The 27,258-nt window shown below is 38.4% G+C and overlaps 1 protein-coding gene across 1 annotated transcript in view; it reads right to left on the bottom strand.

Moving 5' to 3' along the window:
- Nucleotides 1-27,258, bottom strand: part of ipo11 (importin 11) — a 239,648-nt gene that overhangs the window by 82,539 nt on the left and 129,851 nt on the right. Inside the window, exons 23-24 of the mRNA XM_033973089.2 lie at nucleotides 1,834-1,913; nucleotides 148-228 (exon numbers count right to left, since the gene is read on the bottom strand). Of these exons, the coding sequence (XP_033828980.1) occupies nucleotides 148-228; nucleotides 1,834-1,913 (161 nt within the window). The remainder of the gene's footprint in view (nucleotides 1-147; nucleotides 229-1,833; nucleotides 1,914-27,258) is intronic.

Genomic DNA, 27,258 nt, shown 5'->3' with positions numbered 1-27,258 from the left:
AGTGTACATCCTCAGCATTTTTACTCCTCGTGTCATTCACAGGTCATAATATACAAGCAGCTACAACTACTACAACAACTACCAGAACTACTACTACTGCTGCTACTTCTAATACTGCTATTACTTCTACTTCTAGCGTGGTCCTACCTTCAGGACTTGCACTTGTCCCTCATTCGTGATGTCCTTCAGTAAATCACAGAAAGATCGGCACAATGATTCGGCGTAGCTCTGCAAAGAGAAAAACAAAATAATTTAGATAGAATGAATAATTTAAAGGTGCACTCAGTAACTTTTTTTGCCACCAGCTTGTCTCAATGGAGATGTTATTGCTTTGCCGTTAATGTTCCAGGATATGGCATTAAGCATAATATATCTCTATGCACATGACTCCACCAGGGTAAGTTACATGCATAAACTGTAAATATAAATGGACATTTGGACAACGCTGTGTTCCATACAGGAACTGATCATGATGATACTCACAATCAGCTCCAAATTTGCTCCTATAACTGCTCTGGCCTCGATGAGCTTCATTTAACTGAAGCCGAATGCTGTGGGTGACGTCACACTCACTTAGTCCACTTCTTTATGGTGTATAGTCACATGTCAGCCCGCTCAAAGTAACGTAATGTTTTTAAAGGTATTTCATTAGCATTAAAACACATGTAACATTTGTAGTTAATGCCATAGTGTGGAACATTCCAGACAAAACAATACCATCTCTATGGAGACAAGCAGGTGGCAGACCCTCAATCAGAAAAGTTACTTAGTGCCCCTTTAAATAGTGCACTTTAAAACTATTCTGTTTACCCCATATTGATTTTCAGTTATGCAGTGAATGTTTCAGTTCATGCAGAGTAAATATGGAAAAATAATGTCTTCTTTATCACACCATTACTGTCAGTTTGATTCAAACCTGTAATAAGCCAAAAGCGCCATATTAATCCTCGTAGCACCATAATATTGTTGCTGGTAACTTTTCATAAGGAGGAAGCGGGCTGAAGTTTGACTTGTAAAGAAAAAGTTGTGAAGTTATGTGTCTGGTTGAAGTTAATTTAAACAGGCAATAAAGAAATGAGAACGTTTAGAGAGAGTGAGAGATTACCAACCACAGACTGTATAAAGAAGACTAAGTGAGCGTGACGTCACCCACAGCGTTCGGCTCCAGTCAAATGAAGCTCATGGAGGTTAGTGGTTATAGGGTGAATAACGTTTCATATTTGGAAATCCGACTATGAGTATCATAGCAACCAAAGAGAACATCTGGAGCGAAACTGCTGATGGTAACGCCCTTTACCACCTGCACCGCTGGTTTAAGAAGGGACGGCGCTTAGCAACGCTATTAATCAAGCTTGTTGCTAACGGTAGCAGGAGCGACCTTGGGAAAAGAAGCCGCCGGATTAGTCTATTAATGTTCATATGATTTACAGACACAATAGCAAAATAAAAATACAAGGATGTAGAGCGGGTTAATACAAACATTTTAAGACCAAAATAACGAGCCTGACAGCAGCAGCTACAGACAGAGCGACCATTTATATATACAGTCTATGGTACAGGGAATTTAAGCAGTTTATGTATTGAAATTGTTATGGTGAAAGTGAATGGACTTATAGAAACACCTCTTGGTTTTAATGGCATACCAAGAAAAGAAAAAAAGAAAAAAGTTACCTCAGCCAAAATGATTATTTTAAAATGCAGGAAATAAACTACGGCTTTGGGAATGTGAGGTGCAAACATCATTGGAAAAACCAGAATCACAAAATTTGATTCAACAAAATATGATGAGATGCATTGCCCTGTTTTGTCCTCACTCTATGACTTTGGATTCACCTGGAGGAACTCCGTGGCAGACAGGTACAAGTAGGCATTGACGATCTGAAAGCAGGTGCGCAGATTCTCCGAGCTCAGTTCTGAAACACAAAAACAGAGTTCAGGCTTTAGCATCAAAGTAATAAATCAATCCGCTCAAGAGGAGGCGAGCCTGAGGAGAGCAGACGTTTGTTAAGCCTCTGCAGGTGGACAGCCTCATGAGACTTATGAAAGATAACTGCAAAACTCATTTATACTTGAGTCATTTGAGTTCATTCAGGCTTCGCCATTCATAAAAGTCAAACAAAACATCTCCACAAATCATGTATAAACACTTGTCTCGTCGTCCAGGTATGATTCATAGTAAAAGAAAAATTCTAATCTGTTACTGGACAAAAAGTTGTAGGGGTGAAGACAAATTTCACTGCTCAGCCAACTGTCAACAAGTTGTAAATAAGTATTTTAAGTGTAGTTAGCTCCACCCTTCAGATATAAGGCAGTGTCCACCAGCAATCTGACCAGAACTGAAGAAGTGACTTGGACGAGCAGCAAAACGTCTCCACTGCTACAACTTTTTGTCTAGTTGAGAGATTAGAATTTTTCTTTTACTATATATATATAATCTTCTTTTACTATATATATATATATATATATATATATATAATTTATGAAGTTTGTAGAGTGTTTTAGGCGCTCAAAGTCACTCAACACTTTCTAAAGACGTTATTAAAGGTCCATCTGAGTCTTTATCATGATACTGAAGGACCAGTCGGTTTAGAGATTAAAATGGGCAATTTTTGACTTTTGATATCAGCCAAAATTTAATTAATTTGCACCAATGATTTGGACTAGTAGGTGTAACTGACCCCATTCAGCCACAGACACATTTTTACCAATGGCCAAAGACTGTATAAAGAAGTGGATTAAGCGAGTGTAACTTCACCCACAGCGTTCGGCTCCAGTCAAATGAAGCTCATCGAGGCTAGAGCAGTTATAGGGGTGGATTTGAAGCCAAGTTCAATATTTGAAATTCTGATTGTGAGTATCATAGTAACTAAAGCCAATCTGGAGCGAGGCTGTTGAAGGTAACACACCCTCTCACGCGCACCGCTGGTTTAACAGGAGGATGGGCATTTATCAACGCTGTCAATCAAACCTGTTGCTAACATTAGCAGGAGTGAACTTGGGGAATGAAGGCACCTGATTTGTCTGTTATTAATGTTCAAAAAAATGACAAGTCTGACAGCAGCAGGTACAGAGAGAGGGGCCACAGTTTACTGAATGAGTCAATGGAGTTGGAAGAGCGACTATGCAATTTGCAACGTGGAGCAGGTGAGCTATATCCATTTATATATACAGTCTATGGCTCTGACCAAGATGGAAATGCTATATCTCATTTTAACCTCCAGAATTTATTTAACAATTTATTAACAGTTGATCTCAGCACTAAATACTGTGTTGGCATCTTGAGCAAAAGCTAATGGAGGCAGTCAGGGTCAAAGTTCAGGGGTTGCAAGTGCACAGCAGCAGAACCAAAGTCTGACATAATTGATCTTTGATACAAACAACATTTAAATAAACCCCAGGCTCTTAATGTCCTCATTAATCACAACAGCTCCAAACCTTTCGGCCAACATCACACTGGGAAACACAGTGCTCGTGTGTGGACTCAAACCAGGGACAAACTCACTGTACATGTACAAACTAGAGCTGGACATCACAATTAAAACAGGACGATACAGCAATTTGGTGTCATGATTATTATGGCCAAAATAATTGTGATAATATCATGATAATTATTAAAATGACTACCAGTTAGAGATATTAATAATCATAATTTGAATATTATGAATTTGTTCAATTTTTAAACAATTTTTATAGTATTGTACTTTGTTATCAGTGAAAATAAGATTGATAACATGGAGATGACTGGACCCTAGATGCTCCTCCTGTGCCCTGATCCTGTTTCCTGGACCGAGATCCTCACCTCGTTGGATGCTCCAATATCTGGGTAGGTTGACCCCTACCCTACCGTGGACAAGCCTCCCTCTGTCTCTTAGTTGAGTGGGGTCTGGTCCTACAGACTTGAAACTGAGTACATGACTAAGTGTAACACCTCAGACTACATTTTATACACCTCAAAAAAGTGACATTGACCAGTAAGTATGTGCCAGTGTCCTCTGTGTTGTTGTTTTTTTTTATTACACCGATGAACTGATGATATTTTGAAGGGCTTTGAATAAGAATTGCATGGTGAACTCTATTTAATCAATGCCCTGTAATTATAGGATGCGTATTAGTCCTGGACACATCTGCAGCCTGCAGGTCCTGGTTCGGTCGTGGTTCAGTCGTGGTTCAGTCGTGGTTCAGTCGTGGTTCAGTCGTAGTTTAGTCGTAGTTTAGTCCTGGTTCAAATCTGGTTCAGTCGTGGTTTCGTCGTAGTTTAGTCCTGGTTCAGTACTGGTTCAGTCCTGTGAGTGGATTTCTCTTTCACTGTGGTTCTCCTCGAGGTTTATCTTTTTCCCACTATTGATTTTTGAGGGTTTCTTCCCAAAGGGGGTGCTCTGGGACAGTTCTCTACTTGCTTGTTTCCTGTTGATTAATTTGCTTCTCTGTTAATGTTGATTTTCTAACTTTCAGTTGGTTAAATCAATTGTCTTGTTCAGACTTCAGATGTTGCTGCTGTGATATTGGCCTTTACAAAAATGCATTTAATTGAACTGAATAACATTAAAGATAAATCACTTTTCTCTGAACATTTGGGTGAAACAATGGGGATTATCTCTGTTTTTGGAGATTATCACAATTATACAAAAAGTCCCACGAACGATTATCATGTACCATTTTAATACCATAAACAGTATTATAGTTTATTGCCTCATCTCTAATCAAAACCACAGTGTAGGGATGGGACGATATACGATAATATCGTTAATCACGATAATAAAGGTCCGCAATTAATCATTCGTGGCATTTTTTTATAATCGCGATCATCGCGCACGATTATAATCGCCTTTACGGCACCACACTGCCTCATGTTTCCAGTTCCAATACAACGTTTAGATGTTAGTTCTGGTGTTTGCCCACTCTGTCACTGCAATGACACTTGTAGCTTCTGTGCTTATCTCTGTCTGAAATATATTCTGTCAGATATCAACAATAAACAAAGTCTGATCCGTAACTCTCCACAGGAACGTACCAGCGCACGCCTCACCCGTGCGCACAGATGAGACGCTAATGTGTGCACATCTTAGATTTTTACCTACAATAATGCAAACTGCAGAATAAAACAACACCTTTTAAACAATAGACAAATTAAGTCTAATTCATACAGCTGAACACAAATGTGCCAGAGCGCATGGTCCGAATGCGCACTATGTGCACAGAAGCAACGATAACGATTATACACGGTATATTTTACCTACAATTAAGTCAATAGCAGAATAAACCACACTTATCGATCGAGAACAGCATCCAGCCCATCAAAAAATAAGGTCCTTTACTCCTGAGTCCACTGTGGGATCTTTAATCTTTGCCATGAACCGCTCCGGGTCAGAGATGCCTCTGGTTTAACTTGTACAAACATCCACAGTGTCCTCGATCACGTACTCCCTTTGGTTTGTCCGTTTCGTCATGTTTAAAACGCAAACCAACAGTGCGTAAAATGCGCCATTATGCACAGATTTCTGCATCCACTTGTTTCCCAATTCACCAAAGTGCCTTAATTAAAAATTTAAGTGTTCGTCGACGGGCACTTGCGTCACTTCCGGCGAAACAAGGACTGGTCCATTTCGACAGCATGGCATTGAGGAGTACACATTTTCTTCCGGGTACGTCTGTTTACGGAAAACCATGGCATGTGATACATCATCCTGTCCCGCTACTCATTGGCTGTAAGGGGAAAACGTCACTAAATGTGTGTGATGTAATTGGTTGATTCTACAAGGGGAAGAGTGGGGCGTAAACTTTCAGTCATCTGTAGCTCTGATTCGCTGTCTGCGGCCTCAGTAACCCACAACCCCCACATTATTGGCCAACACTGGTGTCAATCACAAGCTAACACATGTGTTTAGCACTGGGGAACAAAGTTGGCGCTGTCAGAAGTTTATTATGCCTGAAATTGCCAAAGGAAAGGCAAAGAAGTGACGGAGCAGATTTCATATTTGGAGTACTTTCCTGCAGCAGATTGGACATGGAGGTTCTTATTTTGTGGACATAATTTCTTGACTGGATTATATTCTCTGGACCTTTACGGAACAAATGAGACCAACTTTGTGTGAATACGTTGATGTTTGACAGAACCAGAGCGCTCAATGGTAAGTGAAGTCCAGATTCACACTTTGTGACTTTTCTGTAAAAACGTCTTTCCTGTCAGCTCTGTGGTGATTGCAGGTGAAAATGGTTTGCATATCCGAGCGCCGCAGCTTTCATTTTGATGTGTAGATTGTTTGTGTGGGTGACGCAGAAGTGTATGTACATTGCTGTAAAGTTGTAAAGTAGGCCTGGGCCGTCGGAACGTTAACAGGTTAATAATAATCGCGATAATATCATTAATCGCGATTATTTTGGCCACGATAATCGTGAGTCTAAAATTTAATATCGTCCCATCCCTACCACAGTGTCAAATATTTAAATGGAACTTCCTCTGTAAAAAGCAGAATATCGTCGTTCATTACTTGTAAAGCCTCCTAAACCTGAGCTTAAGACCGAAATGCCTCTTCTGAAATGTAAGGGACTCTTGTACTAGTTTATTTAGCGTTTTATATTTCATTCCTCCTGGATTTCTTTAAACTGTGCACTGGGAACACAACTACCAATTAAAGGTGAGACAAGGTCAGTATATCTGTATAGCACAGTTGGGTAATTGGAGTAATTCAAAGTGCTTTAGAGAATAAAAAAGACATTAAACTCACAATACAACAAATCAAAACATAAATAATCAATATAAAATGAACATTAAAAGAGAAGAGAGCAGAATAAAAACTGTTCAATCATATCCACAACAAAACAGAACCGTTTGGAGCCTGGATTTAAACATTGTCAGAGTAGAGGCCTATCCCATATCTTAGCCCAAGTTCAGCCCTGATTTAGTCCTGATTTAATCCTGATTTAGTCCTGATGTAGTCCATGTTTTGCACATGTTTAATCCTGGTTTAGTCCTGGTTCAATCCATGTTTAGTCCTGCAATAGTCTCACTGAAAACTGCTCCATTTAAATCAAATTTCAACTGCACTGCTCGTCACAAAACTCAATATCAAGACTTTTGTTCATCCCTACAACAATTTCTTTTTTGTTAAAAAAAAAAAAAAAAAAAAAGGCTCAAACTGTCTCCTGGCTGACCCTCCTCAGAACAGCACACACTGCACATATTTTAATATCAATATTTAATATGTATGCTCTCCATTAGTGCAGCTGTTAGTCCTGCCTACAACATAAGGTCCTGAAGACAGAGGATGTCCTCCCTGTGGGGCGTCCACAGCCTCTGATGTGTCCTGAGTCTGATAAAGACAAAGTTCTCAATCATTCACTGAGTTGTGCATGATTGTGAATGGTAAATGGTCACATTTTTGTATAGCGCTTTTCCACCTTCAAAACTCTTTACATCAAGGAACCACTCACCCATTCACACCCATTCATACAGTCAGTGGACAAAGACTCTACCAACTGAGCCACTGTATTTGACACCAAACTGTACAGTGTGTAAGTTACTACAAGATTCAAGTATTTTTGTTGGAATCCGTGGTAGAAAAGAACTGTCCCACTGTGAGTAAAGACATTTATGAACTGTTATCAAGATGTAAAAGGTTGAGTTAATTGTATGACTCATTATAGAAGCATAAACTAATGACTAAAGTGTTTCATTTTGTTATTAATTTATTGCAGCTCACGATGTTTTAACAATATTATAGATTTAGAATAGTAAAATAAATATTGTCAACTAGACAAAAAGCTGCAGGAGTGAAGACATTTCGCTGCTGATCTAAGCAGTTTCATCAGTTCTGGTTCTATGTCTGGTCAGCGTCTCTATAGATCAGACCTGGACAACTGAGGGATTACACACACATCTTTTGTAGATTTTTAGTTTTTGTAGTTTAAATTTGTTCTTGGGTTTTTGTGTCAGTGACATAAATTAGTTTAAATATTATCAATTATCATCTATACTTCAGCGATATATATTGAATTTCAAAATGTGTTAACTATGCTTACAAAGTAGTGAAATATAAAACATGGCCAAATAAAAGCATGCATTGAATAAGGAATTTAAAATCAGATTAGGTAAAAAAGTCCCATTTTCAAAGCAACAAAGAGAAACAGAGCGAGTCTGTTAATAAAGGAATTAACTGAATTATTAAAGGTGTTGTTCCACGGCCCGATCATTATCCCCGTTTTAAATCCTTTGTGGAGAGGCCGACCCAGACTGGCAGAAGTCAGGCTTGCGGCTTTTCCATTGCACACTTGCAGATCTGTGCATTATGTATAAGCTGCTTATAGCCAGACCTTTTTATATGGGATCAAATAGGAACAATGGCTACAGGCTACTTAAGGGAACAGCCAAGAAAAGAACTACTTTTTACAGTTCAGGTAAGATGGATGCCCTCCAGACGATGTTAACACAATTTACAACCTACTCCAAAGACGTGAAACTGCGGAGGAACAAATTTGATTACTGGCCTGTAAGATTGAGTTCCATAGCTTTAACTGCTAATTACATTGAGACAATTAAATGGAAAGAAAATAGGACCCCAAGTCAAACAATTCACTTCAGTAAAGCCATCTTCTGTCGTTTATTAGCTGAATAATTGTTTTGTCTTGATTTATATGGACGATAGCACAAAGGAGAAGGCGTTTAGCTGGAGTTTTAGTACAATGTGATTTTTACCTCCCTTATTTACATATAAAGACATTGTTTAAAGGCGCTGTACCTGTTTTTACCATCTTAAAAAACATGAAAAACTGTCTGTGTGCACTGGTGTATGAGTGATTCCTTGATGTAAAGCACTTTGAGTGTCTTGAAGGTGGAAAAAACACTAAAAAAAACCATTTACCATTAACACTTATTTATGGTAATACTCTGAAAATCAACTGAAGCACTGCCCTATGACGGACAGGAAGTCGGCCATATTGGATTGATATTGGATTTGATATTGGATTTTTTTCGCCACGTGTTTTCAAAACGTTTTTAGTCACACTTTTTTGGTCCAAATGAGCTTAGATTTCACATGCCACATCTAGACACATGGGGTTTCAAACGATATCCACGTTTTTACCAAATTCCACGCCGTTCGCCCGTGTTGGTTTTGAGTGTCTCACTTTGGGTTGCCAGATCCAACAACTAAAACCAGCGTGCAATAAACCTAAGAAATTTGACAGTTAAAGGCATATAGCATTCAGATGTAATTGTAATACCCTTTTTAAACGAGTAGGAGCGTTACAGCAATTACCTTCAACAAGAATCACTTCGGTATAAAGAACATGTTTAACTGTGTAGTAGCTAAAGGAAAAACGTCAAAACACCAGCTATCCAGCTATAGAGCAAAAACAAATCAATTCCCGATATGGAAGAGCGCAAATGGTCCAAACTGAGCCATGCAAAATCGACTGAGTATGTTTACCCTCATTGTACTGATGCTATACACAACCTGCCTATAGAGATTAGAGTAATAAAAGCTGGCAGGGTAAAGGCGCCATAAAACCATGAAGAGTTCCGGTGAGATATATAGTGACATAGATCCAGGCCCTGAAAAAGAAAACAGGATCTATGTATGCACTTACTCACATAGACTGAATAATTGTAACTAACACAAGCTGACAAGGACTAACACCTGAGACAGTGGCTTGGTTTATAAATGTTGACAGGGATTTTAACAGCTACAACAATACAAATAGCTGCTAAGGCAAGTACCCAAGGGTAAAGATGAAAATATGTAGAAGGAGCTGGTAAATAGTCATGTTTTTGTATAAGGTTTTGCATGAAGGAACCACTCACACATTCACACACACATTCATTCCATAGAATTATAAAATCAAAAAGGCTTAGCACTGTCTTGTATTGTGTAATGCTTATCAAAAAAGGGACTTCTTCATTAAAACCTGTATGCATTATCAGGGCAAACATGGAGCCTACAGTGCGTCCGTGTACTGTACAAACATGGATATTGACTCTAGCGTGACTTCACCTTCATGGCTATTTACATTATTTTATTTGCTTTTTCTACAGATGCAGTGAAGTGCGTTCTGTCAATACCATCACGAGAGCCTATCCTCACTGTACTGATACTGTAACATATTAATACTGCAGTATACCCATAGACTGTTTAAAGAAGTGGACTAAGTGAGTGTGATGTCACTTATAGCTTTCTGCTCCAGTCAAATGAAGCTCATCGAGGCTAGAGCAGCTCTAGTGGTGAATTTGGAGCAGAGTTTCACATTTGGAATTCTGACCGCGAGAATCATAGCAACCAAAGAGCCAATCCAGAGCGAGACTGTTGAAGGCAACGTCCATCCCCGCCTACTCTCTGCTAAATCAACAGTGTGGGCTTAGCAATGAAGTCAATCAATCCTGTTGCTAATGCTAGCGGGAGTGACCTCGATGATGGAAGGAATATTTTCAAACACAATACTGAGATAAAAAAATACCACGATCATGTAGAGCGGGTTAATACGGACATTTTAAGATCAAAATGGAACGCAACGGCTAGCACGTTAGCTATGTCCATTTATATACAGTCTATGAGTGCACCTTAATCATTTCAGAAACTACCAGTGGTGAGTGAAGTACTCAATTTTGTTACTTAAGCAAAAGTACAGCTACAGAGGTAAAAAGTTACTCATGTAAAAGTAAAAATATCACATGAAAAAATATACTTAAGTAAAAGTTTTTAAGAAGCCCTTTAAAATGTACTTTAATATTTGGGTCAACAGTAACAATACTGATCCATTTCTTATTTTTCCTTGAGACTTTTGAGTATTTATTTCTGTTTGATCAAAACCGAAGCTTGAGCTCTAAAACTTTAGTCTGAATGTTACCACCAACCATGGTAAAAATAACCCCTCAAATCATATGAAAAGTACTTTTTATTTTTCAGTGCTGTTAAATAATGTAATGGAGTAGAAAGTACAGATACCTGCTCTCAAATGTAGTGAAGTATAAGTAAAAAGTATGCTGTAAAATGTACTTAAGTATCACTTGTACTTTGTTACCTTCAAACAGTGAAAACTACACACACAAAAAAGTTAACATTGTACAAAGTGATGGGGACTCTGGTATTACGCAACGTAAAATAAATTTGAAACTATAGAACTGCTGTTGGGCAACTTTCATAATGATGTTTTATTAAAATACTACCACAATTCTCAGGAACAAGTCTGATATTTTCAAGTCCTCAAGAAATTCATTTTTTTCCCATTTTCTTAAATATGATTTGAAAAGTTGGTTTCCCTCAGGCGATATAAAAACTAGTGCTGTATTGATTGAAGAAATTCTTGTTTGACAAAAGATGTGGCCGCTGAGCCATTGGTCGACTAAAAGAGGGTGTGGCAAAAGCTCTCGTAACTGTAACGTATCTCTAGGTATCTGAGCCAAACTGCACTCACAAGACTACACCTGCAGGGGGAGCTCATGCAGAAAGTTTACACAGAAAAAAGTATTAGTAGAAACAACATATTTATATAAAGATAAATTAAACTTACTCGCTAATTCCTCCTTTAAACAACAAAACGATTAAAGGCCTACAGCCCAAATAAAAAGCTGCTGAATTTAATTCTTGCTTGTTCTCCATTTGGGCTGAATAACTTAAAGCAGAGTAACCTATTCTGCAAAATCCTATACCTAAGTTCTAGTCATTTCTTCCCATTCACACTCTCGAGGTCGTATTTAGAGTGATTCGTGTTTGAGTAATCTTTAATCGCTTATCAAATCGCAGTTTCACCTCCACACGGTACACGCCCACTGTGACGTACGCACTTCCTTCTCTAGTTTTATTTTCTTAATCGGTGATATTCGTAGGATTTGGCAGCGTTGTGTAGTAATTTTGGTACAAATTTTTTTTTTAAATCTGCTGCTTGCTAGTGTGTTGTGCAGCTATCCATAAGAGGCGCCAACAGCATGTGGCGCTTTGTTGTGATGTTTATGGCATGACGTTTTAGATAGTTGTCCCTTAATGTAAAGTGGCTCACATTTCGCAGCATGGCTGTTTCGCTGATTTGGGGTTTTTTTGTGCAATTTGCATGCTCTTTTTTAACAGCGTATGTTCTGCGGCTTGATTGATAATGGTCTACAGACCTGTAGCCAATCAGTCTCCTCTGTGTCGTGTCTCCTGTACAGTACAGAATGTGTTCAGCCAAATTTACATAAACGTTCGATCGCATTTTTATTTGCAGTATCAGAAAAGGTTTATATTTATATTTCTCAAACAAATGTTTGGGCATGAAAACAGGTCTTGATCTTTGGTTTCATTCTATAACACTGTGCTTATTTTTTTTTTTTTTTAATCTACAAAGTTTTGGACTTTGAGAGCATTTAAACAAGACAGAAATGTGAGAAAATGTTAATGCCTGTGTGAGAAAAGTGTATAAAGTGTGTGGTGAGGGGTTTTACAGTCTTAAAACATATAGAATAATTGTAAAATATAAAGCTGACCACTGTATTGTGATTTAAAATGTCTGAATTTTAAATAACACTTCACAGGTGTCATAGATTATAACTATAGAGCGCACACAAGCGAAATAGGGCTGATTTAAGAAACTGTGCCATTTTGTTCGCTTATATATATTCACATTGACATAATGCGTGTCCTCTGCACCATCTGCTCATACACCATAAAGAACAGTACTATCCATATGTGCAGAATCTTAATGTATTTCAGGGGGGGGCTTTAGTCAGCACTTAAGTCCACATGCACATTCACTGTATCTGTAATGGCTCCGCAGGCAGTACTAGCAAAAAGTAATATTTTGCAGTTAACTACTTCTAACTCCAAAGACACACACAAAGAAACGACAATACAACCCATCCAGTCTGCTGTGAATAAATTATTTAGCTGTAGCAAACGTTCTTTTGTGGTATGAAGCGAGCCGGAGTGGAGACTACTGTCTCAATATTCAAGGCAAAAGATGAAAGCCAAGGAACAACAAAAGCTCGTATGTGTGGTCAAGTGAAGGTCATTTTATAAAGAGAGTAGCAAATATGTGTAATGGAAGAAACAGCCGGGTTAGGCTTATTTGTCAAAGGAGAAAATATGGTCTTACTGATAGACGACTTTGACATGAGAAAGCTGCCTTGTGTTGCGGCCTGAACCATAGACTGTATATATAGATGGACGTAGCTAACCTGCTAGCTGTCGCGCTCCAAACGGAAAGTGATCATGGGCGCGCTTCTGGCTGCATCGACTCCTGGCTCCAATTCACTTTCTATTGAAAAACTGAGGCCCCTCTCTCTCTAACTGCTGCTGTCAGGATCATTTTGGTCTTAAAATGTTCCTACAATGGGCGGAAAGGGGCAATTAACTTCAACAGCCTCACTCCGGATTGGCTCTTTGGTTGCTATGATACTCGCTCCAAATTCCCCACTTTAACTGTTAGCCTCGATGAGCTTCATTTGACTGAAGCTGCGCGCTGTGGGTGGCGTCACACTCACTTAATCCACTTCTTTAGTTCACACTGTGGCGTCAGGTTTACAGGCAAAGTCTATGGGGAGCGAGTGTCTAGGCTGGTCTAACTTTTCAAGCGTTCATGTGGCACGTTTGAGTTGAAGAATCTAAACTTTCGGCAAGATTCAAGCACGAGTTTCAAGTATCTGCCCTCAAATGCAAAGATGTCCAACCAGAGGTGCTTGGCGCGATTTTAGCACCGCAGTGTGAACTCAGCATTAGAGATCAACATGTTTCATTAGTGGAGTACATTATGATCAGAAATAAAATGGAAAACACCAAGTACTGACATTAAAGATGGTAAATATTTTATAATTTGACACAATCTAAGTTTTATTGAAGAGATTTTTCTGTGTTTTGTGGAGAACCTTCCCTCTTTTCTAATCTAAAATGTTGTGGATAGAATGAACCTTAACACAATTACAAAGTTACACACTTTTGACCAGGTATCAGCATTTTTACCAATTTTACCACTACATTTTCAAAATTAAGTATTAAAGTAAAGCATCTGTGTACTTTTGCTGAGTCGTCATTGTATACCTCCAGCAGATGGATCTAAAACATATAAAAACTGGTTAAAACCTTTGAAGCAGATTTGTTATAAAAACTGCATTTATACCATATTTAAAGGTACAATATATAACTTTTCTAGTAAAGGAACCATAAGCAGTTTGACTTGCTTGGTCCACTCAATAAACTCCATCTCCAAACAGGCCACGTTACAGGTCAGATCTGTGAAGCTGCGACTCCACTCTCAGTGTGAATGTGTTTTTCAATATATATTTTAGCAATCAACACCTGCAACTGATGAAATGCAAGATAGATATAAAAGTTTAAAATGCCATACTGTGGAAGAATTTTAACTAAAGCAATAACATCCCCATAGAAACAAACTAATGATGCAGCACGGTCAAATTACAGGTCAGATCTGTGGAGAGGCAACTCTACTCACAGTAACAATGTATGTGTGACAGCAGCTCAGTTCAGTGTTCGTCCTGATACAAATCCGCTCTTCACCTAAAGATCATTGGTCCAGCTCCCACAGATGAATGCTGCTGTTGTGTCCTTGGGCAAAACAATCAACCCATTTCATACTTTGGTGTATGAATGTGTGTGTGAATGAGCCTTAAAGGTGGAAAAGCGAGATATTTATACATGACCATTTACCGTATGTCTTTCAATATATAGTTTAGCAAACACCTGTAATCAAAGACAGATACGTTTTCAAATGCCATACTGTGGAATATCCCAGCCAAAGCAAAAAAACATCTCCATAGAAACAAACTGGCCAAGTTACAGGTCAGATCTGTGGAGAGGTGACTCCGCTCAGAATAACAATGTATGCGTTCCAATTTATAGTTTAGCAATCAACACCTGTCTACAAGAGTTATACATTTTCAAATGCCATATTGTGGAATATTCCAGCCAAAGGAATAGCATCTCCATGGTGACAAACTGATGATACCACACCGGCCAAGTTACAGGTCAGATCTGTGGAGAGGAAACTCTGTTCGCAATAACAATGTATATTTTAGCAATCAACACCTGGAACCAAATACAAGATCGACATGTTTTAAAATGCCATACTGTGGAATATGCCAGCCAAAGCAGGTGGCAGAAGTGCAGTTCTTCCCGACACAGACGAGAAATACTAAAAGTCAATAAGAGTTTGTAGATAGAGATAGTGATTAAAAATGTAGGAGGAAACTTGAGAGCAGCACTGAAGCAGTCACAGTGCAACCCTTTTGGAAATAGTGGCTCTCCTGTAATGTATCTGTGGCCTCATTAAACCCTTTCTTCTCAGTGGAACAAAATAGAAGCCTGATGGATGGGGCTCTTTAAACATTCGGTTCTGCAGCTGCTGAAAACTTTCATGAGCGATAATTATAAAATCCATTTCAAATTACACTTGACTCTTGTCTCGCAATAACTGAGAGAAAATGGTTTGAAATACAGACTGCATTAAAGTTTAAATATACAACACGAATCAATAAGCTGGAGGATTCCCATGGGGCTTTGCGATGCCTCAGCCGTTCCATAACATATTTTTTAAAGGGTCCATAATACAGGGTTTTCTGATATATGTTATAATGTCGTTTCTTCATCACAAACACCTGGAGTCGCGGTTGTTTCATTTAACACACAAACCCTGCAGTTCTCTTCTCAAACTGAAAACTCACACTGTTCCACCTCATGATGAGTCTGAATAAATTATTTCACCTGCAGTTTTAAGTTTTATGTGACAGGACAGAAAAGTAGTTTAAAATTAGGGTGAAGAGTGAGGAGAGACATTCACAGCAGACTGGCAACAGATAATCCGAGATGGGGACAAGAGCCAGATCATTTCTATTACTGACTAAACCCTAAAAAACAACAAACAAACTGCATTATACGTGCCATCCGCCTGTATTAAACATCACTGGCTGCTAAAATATTGCTTTGTCACCTAAAACCCAGCAATAGAGGTCACACTGTGCATTGACTTGAGTTTCGCCCGGAGCTGTGTGGCGCCCTCTGGTGACTACTAATCAGCACCTTTCAGATCACTGTGAATCCAATAGACACGAACATTCTGCTTTATTTAGTGAACCGCAGCCCGCAACATTTCCTCCACAAGTTTTGAGAGTAAACATCTTTTGCTTTAGCTCAGGCTGATGGTAAATGTGGTATTTCATCAAGTACGGGCAGTTTTTAAAATGTATTTATCTTCAAAAGGCACTAGGCTCTACGCTTTCCCCAAGAGAGGGATTTTTGTCGTGCGAATGTGGTGGGTACATCGGCCGCAAGCTAATGCTGGCCTATATTTCTGTTTTTTTTGTATATGGCGTATTTTTTCCTTTTCTTTTCATGTTTAATGCTGTTAAGAGTTGGAAGTCCTTCAGCGGTTTTGCTACAGAATTTATAGTTATTAGAGGAGTTCTATGTGTATCAAGAAAGATCATTTTGTTACTACTGTATAAAGCTAAAATAGATGGTAAATAGTAAATATAGCACAGTCAAGTCACTCAAAGTGCTTTACCTCAGAGGAACCACTCACCCATTCACACACACAGTCATACACCAGGGTATACAGACACTGGGGGCGAGGTGGGTTAAGTGTCTTGCCCAAGGACACAACAACAGGAATCATCTGTGGGAGCTGGAATTGCACCGCCAACCTATGAATCAGTAGATCTAACTGCTGACCGACTCGTTATGTCGAGAGCGGGAATCGAACCATGACCTTCGGATTAATGGACAAATGCTCTACCAACTGAGCACCTGTAGTATTAAACTTTTATTTTATAATTATTTTAGTATTATTTTTAGCTTGCTCGGGATTGTAATTGATAATATGCAGTTATGATTAAGGATTTGTCTGAATATTTTTAAAGTTTAATCATTCAGTTACTTTTTATTTATTTTAGCTTAACCAATGTGTCTAGGATAGATTATGAACCAATTAGTTCACCTACAGTTTTCAGATTTACGTGACAGGACAGAAAAGTAGTTTGAAACGGAGGTGAACAGTGGTGAGAGACAACACAGACACTGAGGACGAGGTGGGTCAAGTGTCTCGCCCAAGGACACAACGACAGCATTCATCTGTGGGAGCTGGAATCGCACCTGACCTCTCTACTAATGATGTTTATGTCAAAAATGGGGATTCCGGCCAACCTTTAGATCAGTGGACAAACGCTCTACCAATTGAGCCACTATCGCCCAGGTTGCACATAATCTCATTCGTCTCCACTGCTACACACGGTTTATACGGATGGACAAGGTAATCCTTTATAAACAATATAATCTATGTACTGTATTTTATGCATGTGTACACGTCATACTCCCCATAGTGAAGTGACAATCTTTTGGCACAGTTGAACCAATGAACAGCCTGTCAGGAGCCGTGGGTAATCCGCCCATCGACAGAAGTTTGGGGGCCCGGGGCAAGAAGCCTCACACGGGCCCCCCTCTAATATAAATAAATACAATGAAGGTCCAATTCTGGGTCCCGGGACAACAAACATTAACGTGTTTTTTCCTACACATTTTCTGGTTTTACAGTGTGTTTAAATCAGAGAATGTATAAATAAGTGGACTAAGTGACAGCAATCGGCTCCAGTCAAATGAAGCTCATCATGGCTCTCAGTTCCATATGTGGAATTTCAACTGTGAGTATCATAGCAACCAAAGAGCCAATCCGGACTGAGGCTGCCGAAGGTAATGCAACACTGTCAATCAAAGCTAATGCTAATGACAGGCACTGGATTTGTCTGTTATTAATGTTCATATTTTGATTTACGAACACAAGCTAAATAAAAATACCAGGATCGTGTAGAGCGGGTTAATACGAACATTTAAATAACAAGCACGACCACAGCAGTCACGGAGAGAGGGGCCACAGTTTTTCAATGTAAAGTGAATCGGAGCCAAAGTCGATGTAGCTGGAAGCGCGCCCATGCTAATTCCTTTTTGCAACGCAATCGGGTTAGCTATGTCCATTTATATATACAGTCTATGTTGCCGTGTGTTAGTTTATCTAAAGCTGTAACGACATCTGCAAAGTGGGCTATTGTCTATCTATCTATGTCTTTCGGATAACATGTGTTTATGTAACTTAAACCACTCTCTTTAATGGCGAGCACAAATATTAGCTAATCTTCCATCTCTGAGTGACAGTGCACAAGCAGAGATCAGCCTTCAGTCCAGGCGGCCCATCATAATGTTCCAGTCTGCGGGGCCTGTCTGATAAGCTGTACACTACTGTAGCAATATCCTCTAAGGGAGAGTTCTGTCTGAATATCAATACAAACGGAGGTACAGGTTCCACTATTCCAACTGAAATGAATTGAATCCTCATTGTGGGCCCAGAGCAGGTCAGACGGAACAGAGCTGGATAAGACTTTCATCATCTCCCATCCTCCGTCTTCACTCGTGCAAATGGATCAGACCACCCCACTGTGCCCTCGCTGAATACAAACAGCCTGACTAAATACGTCCATCTGCCAAATTTCAGTTTCTACACTGACCCCGACGACACAATATGACTGTCATGAGAGAGATTCAATGTCTGAAGATAAGTTAAAAGCCACAGCAAGGAATTTCATAGCTCTACAAGACGTTATACATAAGAAGGTGATTTTAAAAAGTGAAATGTAGTTTTTTTTTCTTCTTTTTTTCTTAAAGCATTTGACCCGTTCAGTGTAAGCTGTTGTTGGTCGTACCCAAACTCAATACGCAAAGAGGACATGACAAATAAGGTTCATTGACGCGGTGATGTTAAAATGTTTAATCTCATAAATTACACTATTTTCTATGTTTTAATGTTATTTCCTCATCAGAAACAGACCTGGAGTTGTATTTTGTTTCATTCACACATGTTTAACACACACACCCTGTATATTTAGGCTCAGTTCTTTTCTCAAACTGAAAACACTGTTCCACCTTGTGATGTCATGTGGTAATACAGGAAGTGCTCCACTGTATTTTTAAACTCCATACACCTTCACTAGAATCATTTGGATACTTTTAGCCCTGGAATTGCCCAATCTTCTACTGAACTAATGGTAAGAGGAAGCTAACATGACGTAAAGCTCACATTTCCTGTAATGTAGCACCTTTAACTTGGGTCTGTGCACAATAGCGCCCGTCAACCTCACTGTTAGCGTCACTACTTCCTGTCCAGTTTTATTTCTGAGGTTTTTGCGGAGTCATAATAAATATTTAAAAAAACACCACAGACAGAAGTATTAATGCTAACGCTAATGCTAATTTTGAGGCATAATACATATTAAAACAACACTACAAACTGAAGTATTCTATATATAAAAATAAATGTGTAGTCTTTATTTCAATTAATTTGTTGTTTATTTTATGTTTTCTGATTTTAATTAAAGTGACTGAGACAAAGTGAGGTAGCTAACATGCTGATGTGCACAGAGCCCATTGAACCAGAGACAGTGGAGAGCAGCAAAATGTGTAAAGAGGAAGTAGACAGCAGAATCCTTAGGGAGCACAAATTTAACCACCTCCTGTTTATAGGCTTATAATGCTTTTATCACCAGCACCGGTTTTCCCATCTAAGTTACAGGAAATACGGCTTCTTGTTCTATCCATTTCACTGCTTATCCGGAGCCAGGTCATGGGGGCAGCAGTCTAAGCAGGGACTCCCAGAATTCCCCCACCCCAGACACTTCATCGAGATCCTCCAGTGAGACCTGAAGCCATTCCCAGGCCAACAGAGACATAGTCCATCCAGTGTGTCTTGGGTCTTTCCCGGGGCCTCCACTTGGGGATTTTTCATGTTCTCCTTGCGTTTTAGATTTGAGTTCTATCAACAATTGGCAAAAAAAACAAACATCCAGGCTAAAATCCAGGTCCAACTTTGCGCACTGCTCCTGAACGGGTCAAATGGTTCAAATAGGTCAAATGGTTGAAACTCAGACTCTCAGAAACACAAGTACAGTTGTATGTGAAGTGTCCAAAAGTCTGTACCCAAATATTCATCAACACTAAAACTGAAAAAATGCATAGAACTGACACCTTTCCCGAATAGTTTTTTGAAAGTTCTTTGTCTGTTTCATAATTATAATACACATGTGGTAGTAATATGGAAAACTACTCTTAATTTGTGTTGAAAATTAGATTTCATTGACTAAAAGTGAGTGCTTTTTACTATCATTATGTTATCGAGCAGTTTTATTTGCATCTAAATAGTTTGAAATGTGATCATTACAACACTAATCTGAAGTATATCAAGTATAACTACATATTGTACTGTACTAATTGTAATTGACCATTTCTATTCGGCTACTGTTTAAAGGTTCTATATTACACAAAATGATTACAGAAAAATATAAATAGTTCTGAAGAAGTGGTTTGGATGAGCAAGCGAAACAAGTTAAGTCATGTTATAATACTGTTCCCTCCTCAAAAACAGACCTGGAGTTGTGTTTTATTTTATTCACACCCTTTACTATTAGTCTGTCTACATCTCCAAAGCTCAAAATGTTCCGTTCCACCTTGTGATGTCATGAAGCAGTAGTTTTCAAGTTAACAGCTCCTTTTACCTTTAGTTCAGCAGAGATTGGAGTTTAAAAACACAGTAGAGCACTTCCTGTATCACCACATGACATCACAAGGTGGAACAGATGCTTTCCGTTTGAGCGAAGAACCAGCCTAAATATGCAGGTTTGTGTGTTAAACATGTGAATGAAACAAAACACAACTCCCGGTCTGTTTGTGATGAGGAAACAACATTATAACATCGATCACAAAACAGCGTAATATGGACAATTTAACTGTAGCTTTTTTGGTAATACAGAGCTGAACAAAACATATAGTGACTCAACCAAAGTTTTCTCAATGATCCCAATAATCATTAGCGTCTGTTATCGCAGTGAGACACAGCGCTCATTTTGCTGCTAATGTTGTTAGCCTAAGCGGATGGAGCAGCATATGCCCAGGGCTGTTGTAGGCTTTACTGACTAAGGCTCAATCAGTGCTTTAGCAGCTGGTTTGGGGACTATTTGATTAAATGAAATGACGGCATCTGCATGTTTGTAGAGTGGTATTAGCTCAATACCTGCTTTTGGAAATTTAGAAAAGTTTGTTTGCATCTGACTTTGTTTAATCGTTTTCACACGTTGGACAATGAACAGGGAAATACAAAGCTAAATTTAACCTGTCAAAACAACTAAATATTACAAAAATCATTCAAATTACATCTGTTGTGGCTATTTAAGTAGCATGTACTGAAAAAAATGCAATTATCTTTCAGTCCCTTAGCACAATCCTTTTTATTTATCAGGATGAATATATATATATCTGTGTAATCCCTCAGTCGTCCAGGTCTGATCCATAGCAAAAGACGAAGTTTAAATCTGTCAACTGGACAAATCGTTGTAGGAGTGAAGACATTTCGCTGCTCATCTATGTTGCTTTTGGGCCTAAGGATGGAGTTATAGATGGGGGAGAGGATGCAGATAACTCCATCCTCAGGCCCAAAACAAAGAGAACAATAGCAGGGTCGTTAAAGGTTGAATAGGGTCGTTTCAGCTGAAAATGGAGACAATAGCTGTTTACATGTCATTAGCTCCTCCCTTCAGATAGATATAACGCAGTGTCCATCAGAAATCTGACCAGAAATGAAGAAACGGCTTGGATGAGCAGAGAAACGTCTTCACTCCTACAACGATTTGTCCAGCTGACGGATTTAAACTTCATCTTTTGTCAGGATATATATAGACATTGACCTTATTTGGCCCAACTCACTTTTGGCTCCAAACTGTGCTTTCTTTGCGGTGGCTCTTCCGGTTAATGGTGAATTTGAAAAAGTTTCACCTCAAAACTATGATATAAAATAGTGTTGATTTGGGTAAAACGTTTTATGTTCATGTGCGCCAACAAGTCAGCACCTAAACCATTTTCTGGAGGCTTCAAAACAGCTCTGTCATCTAAAAAGAACTTATTTTCTGTCAAAATCACCAGCCCCGTACAAATGACTACAACCCAAATGACGATGACGGCGCCGACGGCAACTTCCGAAGTAAAGTGAATACAAACAGATGTAATTTCGAAGGCTGACCTCTGCTTGAGTAACGTCAGTCCAATATGGAAGATTAGCTAATATTTGTGCTGTGAGCGGGTTAGGTTACATACACAGAAGTTATCAGAAAGACATTCCAGCCGTGTTTATGGGGACAAATAGTTTCACTCCATGCAAACAAACACTTTTTTTTTGCTTTTCTTCATATATTATTTGAAAAAGCGAACCTGAAGATGACTGTAACTATTATTAAAAGCCTAGAATATAAATTAAAACTGATTAAAGTACAGAATAACCGGTTGTTTTTATATGTAGATCATTAATTTAGTATTTGTCATGCCTCAAAATTAGCATTAGAGAGATACAATTGGACAGGAAGTAGAGGTTGTCGGGCGCTGCTGTGCACAGAGCGAACAGTGACTTTACTCAAAAACTGGGTCATATTGCAGTAACGCATTTTGTACAGCTGCATACTTTTGTTTTTGCTGCTCCTGTGTGTGTTTTTTTTTGTATTGTTTGCAGCTGTATTACATTACATGCCGTCAGATTTCTGCCTAGTGGAACAATAAAGCTCATTTCGTCTCCTCTCATCTTGTTCCAGTCCACAATAATGTAGTTAGTCAAGGGTATCTGAGTTAAAAAACGCTGATGAAAAACGAGCGATTGGGAAAAAAAAGAACAAAACTCTTTTTAATTTTGCAGTTGCTGTGAATATGAGCTGGGTTTGGTCTTCAGACTAGCAGGAAAATTAAAAATCAAACAGCCTGGCAAATCTCAAAGAGGCCATCTCCCTTCGGTGCTAGACTGAGGAGGTCTCTGAAAAGCCACGGGTGAGTAATCAAGCTTGAAAGAAGAGTTTGAAAAGCTCAGCCAGGGATTCAGTGAAGAGGCAGACAAACTGTTATACGTGGACCCGATGTACGCGCCGACAGCGTTATGTGCCCAGTCAACACGGCTGTCACAATAACACATTTTGAAGTTTGATATATTCAAATTTAAGATGGTAAACGATAATATTGAAACTAATTTAAGCCACTGACAAAAACCCAAAAGCAGATTTAAACCACAAATAGACCTGTCATTATAATCACGATATTGATGTACCGTAAAATATATAAAAGATGGAACAGTATATTTTGGGCCTCAATATTTAGTAGTACTTTTTCTTCGCAAAAGTGGGGATGTTTTGAGGATTTTTAATGCGAAAAGAGCTGAGCTGTGGAGGGGTGAATAAGTCCCTTTTATAGCTAATTATTGCTACATTCTGCTGTGTATTTGTTGCAGCTCATGTCTTTTAATGAAAAAGTCTATTTAAAAATTGTTTATGGGGGTTATTCTGCATTATTTACATCTAAATTAGTGGCATAAAGTAGCTTCAATATTATCGTTTGTCACAGTATTTTTCTGTAGCGATATGTCGTGCTTCAAAATTTGTTATCGTGACAAACTACAAAAAGCCATGAGCTGCAATAAATAAACAGCAAAATGAAACACTTTAGTTCTTCGTTTGCATCTGTAATGAGTCACAAGTTATTAATTCAACATTTTTCAGCTTAAATCTTATATAGACAAAAAAATTACCAAAATATTTTCCAGTAGTGCAAAGAAAAAGTGCACACGATAAATACTGAAACCTCCCCCCCTTCCCATTGAAGTCTGAACCAACAAAATACATTTACATTCAGAAAATACCAGACTTTAATGCGCTGTATCTGACTTTTACTGTGTTAAAAAAGTGAAAAACAGAACCAGCTCATTTTAAACGTTTTGCAGTAGGTCCAAAGTTGTTCCTCACTTACATTATGCATTCTGAGCATCCTAATTATTCACCGTAATGAGTTTATAAGCTCTTTTCACAGCTTTCAGAAACCAGAGTTCAGTTGTCACAGTATCTGACAATAAACCGCCTTATAATCAGATGCAGACAGCACACAGTGGACTTATTTTGATCCCAAGAGCTGCTTGTACAATATATCTGTACTGGGGCAAGGCACATTTTGCTCAAATACATGTGGGAAAAAAAACAAACAGCCACTTTAACTATTTCAATTAAAGTTCAGCACAGAAAATGCCTGCAATTTAAATTTTTCATGGAGATAAAGGTAGCTGACATGGACAAAAATGAATATCTACATGTTTTTAGAGTATCACAATAACTAAATTAATACTAAACTGTGTGAATCCAACAGAAATGTACTTCAATCATGTATTTGTTTAAAGTTTAATTACCTCTTTTTGCAACATTTTTTAAATTTATTTTTAATATTATAATAATCAATTTTTTCTAGTTCTAGTTACACACTGTATTTAATAATATATTCGCTTGATTCTTATATAATTTCCTCTCTCAAATGTCTAAAAAACCGCAAATCTAATCGCAGTTCCATGTATGGCTCCCCACAGGGACAGTACCAGTGTCATTGTGTGATAGGTGTAATACGAATTCATTTCATATTTGAAGAGCTCCAGCACAAAGTTCTTTTCTGATCGAGACATTTTGAGCGTATAGAAAAAGCTGTTAACTTTGAGACCCCTACACCACGTTCGCCCATCTTTCACCGGGTTTATTCAAGCACGTGATGAGAACCAAAGATCTGCCCTTATCTGGACGAATGGGGTGCCATATCCCATAATAGCTGACTGATGGGATTTTGTCACAGAGAAGGATTATGTATTACTCAATTTGTTTTGCCATTATCATAATAGCAGGGCTTAAATACTTGAGCGGTATAGGATGGCTGCTAGATGCGATCCTGAGCGGGAAAAGATAGATCAAAATGAGCGTGTCAAAACCATTACGTCTTATAATCGAATAGAGTCCAGCCTACACTCCGCAGGTCAGGGTGCAGTTAATGGTGCTGTGGTCATTTAGCTTAAATATTCAAATGTAAATGGAAAATAAATGACATTTGTAACTTAATGGGGAAATATTGTGTTTTGTTTTTTTCTGTGCTGGTGGGGTTAAACTGTGTCACAATGCAGATCCTCTCAGTCTTTAACCAGACTGTAGAAAAAAGTGGATTAAGTGAGTGTGACGTACCCGCAGCGTTCGGCTTCAGTTAAATGAAGCTCAACGAGGCTAGCAGCTATAGGAGCGAATTTGGAGCCAAGTAACATATTAGGAATTCTGAGCACAAGTATCATAGCGACCAAAGAGCCGATCAGGAGCGAGGCTTTTGAAGGTAACGCCCCTTCCCGCCCACACCGCTGGTTTAAGCAGGGAGCGGGCCTTAGCAGCGCTGTCAATCACACCTGTTGCTAATGCTAGTGGAAGCAAATTCGAGGAAAGAAGGCGTCTGATTTGTCTGTTACTGTTCATGTCTTGATTTACAGACACAATAGCAAAATAAAAATACCAGGATCATGTAAAGCGGGTGAATACGAACATTTTAAGACAGGATATCATGGTGTTGTATTGTTCTTTTCCTATGTATTGTGTTATCTGTATATTTGTTTTTTGTTGATTTTTATGTGGAGCACTTTGGTCAGCTGAAGTAGTTTTAAACGTGCTGTATAAATAAAACTGAATAGAATAGGTGGGTAGTGCTCCATTACATTTAATTGTGTATCTTTTTTATTAAATTTTACTTTTCTGACCTGTTTTCAGACACCGTATCTTACCGACATGATAAATACATTTATGTTTAATTATTAGTAACAGTTCTTAGGAAATTTGGGCTACTCTTTCCAATATAAGTTTACAAGTGAAATAATGGGGACTGTGCAATGAATGGAATGTGCAATATTTTAAAAGGTGCAATAATGGGAACTGGGAGATGTGCAATGAGCATAGTGTGCAATTTTTATTTTGGCCTTTTTGTGACCCCAGCCCTTAGGACAATGGATGGGAATTAACCTTTGGCTATAATCCAGTGTGTTTACATTCATGCTGTATCATGTCTGTTCATTAGCATTGTCCCAATCAAATAAATAAACAGAGTGGCAAAACCTTTGTATAAAATATTAAATGATTACTTTCCGCTTCTCCAGATACGATTTCCTTTTTCTCATTTTTGTGATCCAGTTTAAAAATAATATGTTATTGCTTAAAGCTTAAGGATATCCAAAACATTTGACTTTTGAATTTGAAGAAAATAATAAAAACTTGTCAAAAATCCTTCTCTCATTATTCTGGCATTTAGCATCTAGGAATAATTTTGGTAATCCTAACTAATCCTAAATTAAAAAGTTTAGTCTAATTTCATGTCAGACGGAAAAAAGCATATCTATTTTTATATGGTGTATATAAACTTCTGGTTTCAACTGTGTATTAAACAATAACTCAATATAGTAATTATTGTGACAGGCCCAGCACCTGCACCACCTCTGTATGTTCTTAAAAGGTTTTATTGTAGATCAACAAAAATTCAAGCATCTTTGGCCTTTGATTTACACAAGAACAGCCTCACAGTGCTTTGAATGGGCAAACTTTTGAAAATCTGAACGAGGTGTTTTTGTCTCACAGTGGGGAGGCTCTTGGATTGGCTCCACACTGACAGACTGGCGGTCTACAGACGGCGTGCAAGCTGACGAGTTGGCTTTAAGGCCTCATGCCGTCACATTTAGTCTGAAACTGTCTAACATATGCAAAAGAATCATGATAGCTCTGCTGCAGCTCGGATAAAACCAACTGAAGTTAGAAGGTTTCAAGCAAAGTGTCAACAAATAGTACTTAAAGGTCCTATATTACACGAAATAGACCCATGTGAGCTTTAAGGCGTGTTATAATGCCGCTACATCCTCAAAAACATACCTGGAGTTTGCGTAACCCTTTATTATTAGTCTGTCTACAGATTGAAATCTCAATCTGCTCTGTTCCACCTTGTGATGTCATGACGTAATGCTACATAGAACTACATAAACCATGATCCTTTGCTTCTTTCAGCGCAGACTACATCGAGAAAAAATATTAAGCACTTTTAAATCTTAGTTCTTTGGATTATGACAGAACCAACAGCTCGGGCATTTTAAAAGGAAAACAGGATATTCACAATTCTGTTAGTCACTACAAAATATCGCAATAAAAATCGTACTGTGAGCTGCCTATGAAAATATTGATGATTTGGATACTGTTACATTCCTATCATAGACTGTATATATAAATGGACAAAGCTAACCTGCTAGCTGCCACGCTCCAAAAAAGAAGTGAGCATGGGTGCTGTACCACTGCAATAAAAAAGTATTAAGTATTTCGAGTTTTTTATCATAATTGGAGTAAACCTGGTCTTAGCTAGCATCAACCATTAATTCTTAGGAAAGAGGACATTTAGA

Source organism: Periophthalmus magnuspinnatus, chromosome 9 (genome assembly GCF_009829125.3).
Source record: "Periophthalmus magnuspinnatus isolate fPerMag1 chromosome 9, fPerMag1.2.pri, whole genome shotgun sequence".
NCBI classification, from domain to species: Eukaryota; Metazoa; Chordata; class Actinopteri; order Gobiiformes; family Gobiidae; genus Periophthalmus; species Periophthalmus magnuspinnatus.
This window is presented reverse-complemented; position numbering and strand designations above follow the sequence as displayed.